This window comes from Acanthisitta chloris, unplaced genomic scaffold (genome assembly GCF_000695815.1).
Source record: "Acanthisitta chloris isolate BGI_N310 unplaced genomic scaffold, ASM69581v1 scaffold12682, whole genome shotgun sequence".
Lineage (NCBI taxonomy): Eukaryota > Metazoa > Chordata > Aves > Passeriformes > Acanthisittidae > Acanthisitta > Acanthisitta chloris.
The window spans coordinates 1-815 of NW_008661076.1; the positions used below are offsets into that span (position 1 = coordinate 1).

Below are 815 nucleotides of genomic sequence, written 5' to 3' on the forward strand. Positions count from 1 at the left end.
CGGCACGGTGAGCAACGGCTCGGCCAAGCCCATGGGGGAGATCATCGGGTTGGCCAACACCAACACCTCCATGATGAAGACCACCAGGTTGGCCAACACCCCCATGGGGGAGACCACCAGGTCAAGGAGCTCCAAGCCTTGTCCTGTCTGGACTGTGGGAAGAGCTTCACGCGGAGCTCGGCGCTCAACGAGCATCAACGTCGGCACGGAGAACACCAGGTCGGCCAACACCTCCATGGGGACGATCAACGTAGACATGGAGAGGACCAAGTTGGCCAACACCAACATTGCCATGACAAAGCCCATCAAGCCAAGGATGACCACCAAGACCTCCAACCCTTGTCCTGCCTGGACTGTGGGAAGAGCTTCACGCGGAGCTCGGCGCTCAACGAGCATCAACGTAGACATGGAGAGGACCAAGTTGGCCAACACCAACATTGCCATGACAAAGCCCATCAAGCCAAGGATGACCACCAAGACCTCCAACCCTTGTCCTGCCTGGACTGTGGGAAGAGCTTCACGCGGAGCTCGGCGCTCAACGAGCATCAACGTAGACATGGAGAGGACCAAGTTGGCCAACACCAACATTGCCATGACAAAGCCCATCAAGCCAAGGATGACCACCAAGACCTCCAACCCTTGTCCTGCCTGGACTGTGGGAAGAGCTTCACGCGGAGCTCGGCGCTCAACGAGCATCAACGTCGGCACGGGGAACACCAGGTTGGCCAACAGCTCCATGGGGAGAACCAAGTTGGCCAACACCAACACCTCCATGACAAAGACCACCAGGTCAAGGAGCTCCAAGCCTTGTCCTG

The 815-nt window shown here is 58.2% G+C and overlaps 1 protein-coding gene across 1 annotated transcript; it reads left to right on the forward strand.

Moving 5' to 3' along the window:
* Positions 1-87: 87 nt before the first annotated feature.
* Positions 88-720, forward strand: LOC103797856 (zinc finger protein 420-like; the record flags this gene model as incomplete). The annotated part of the gene is made up of 1 exon (XM_009070092.1): positions 88-720. A coding segment is annotated over one exon (633 nt), but the record flags the coding sequence as incomplete, so codon positions are not given.
* Between the last annotated feature and the right edge of the window lie 95 nt (positions 721-815).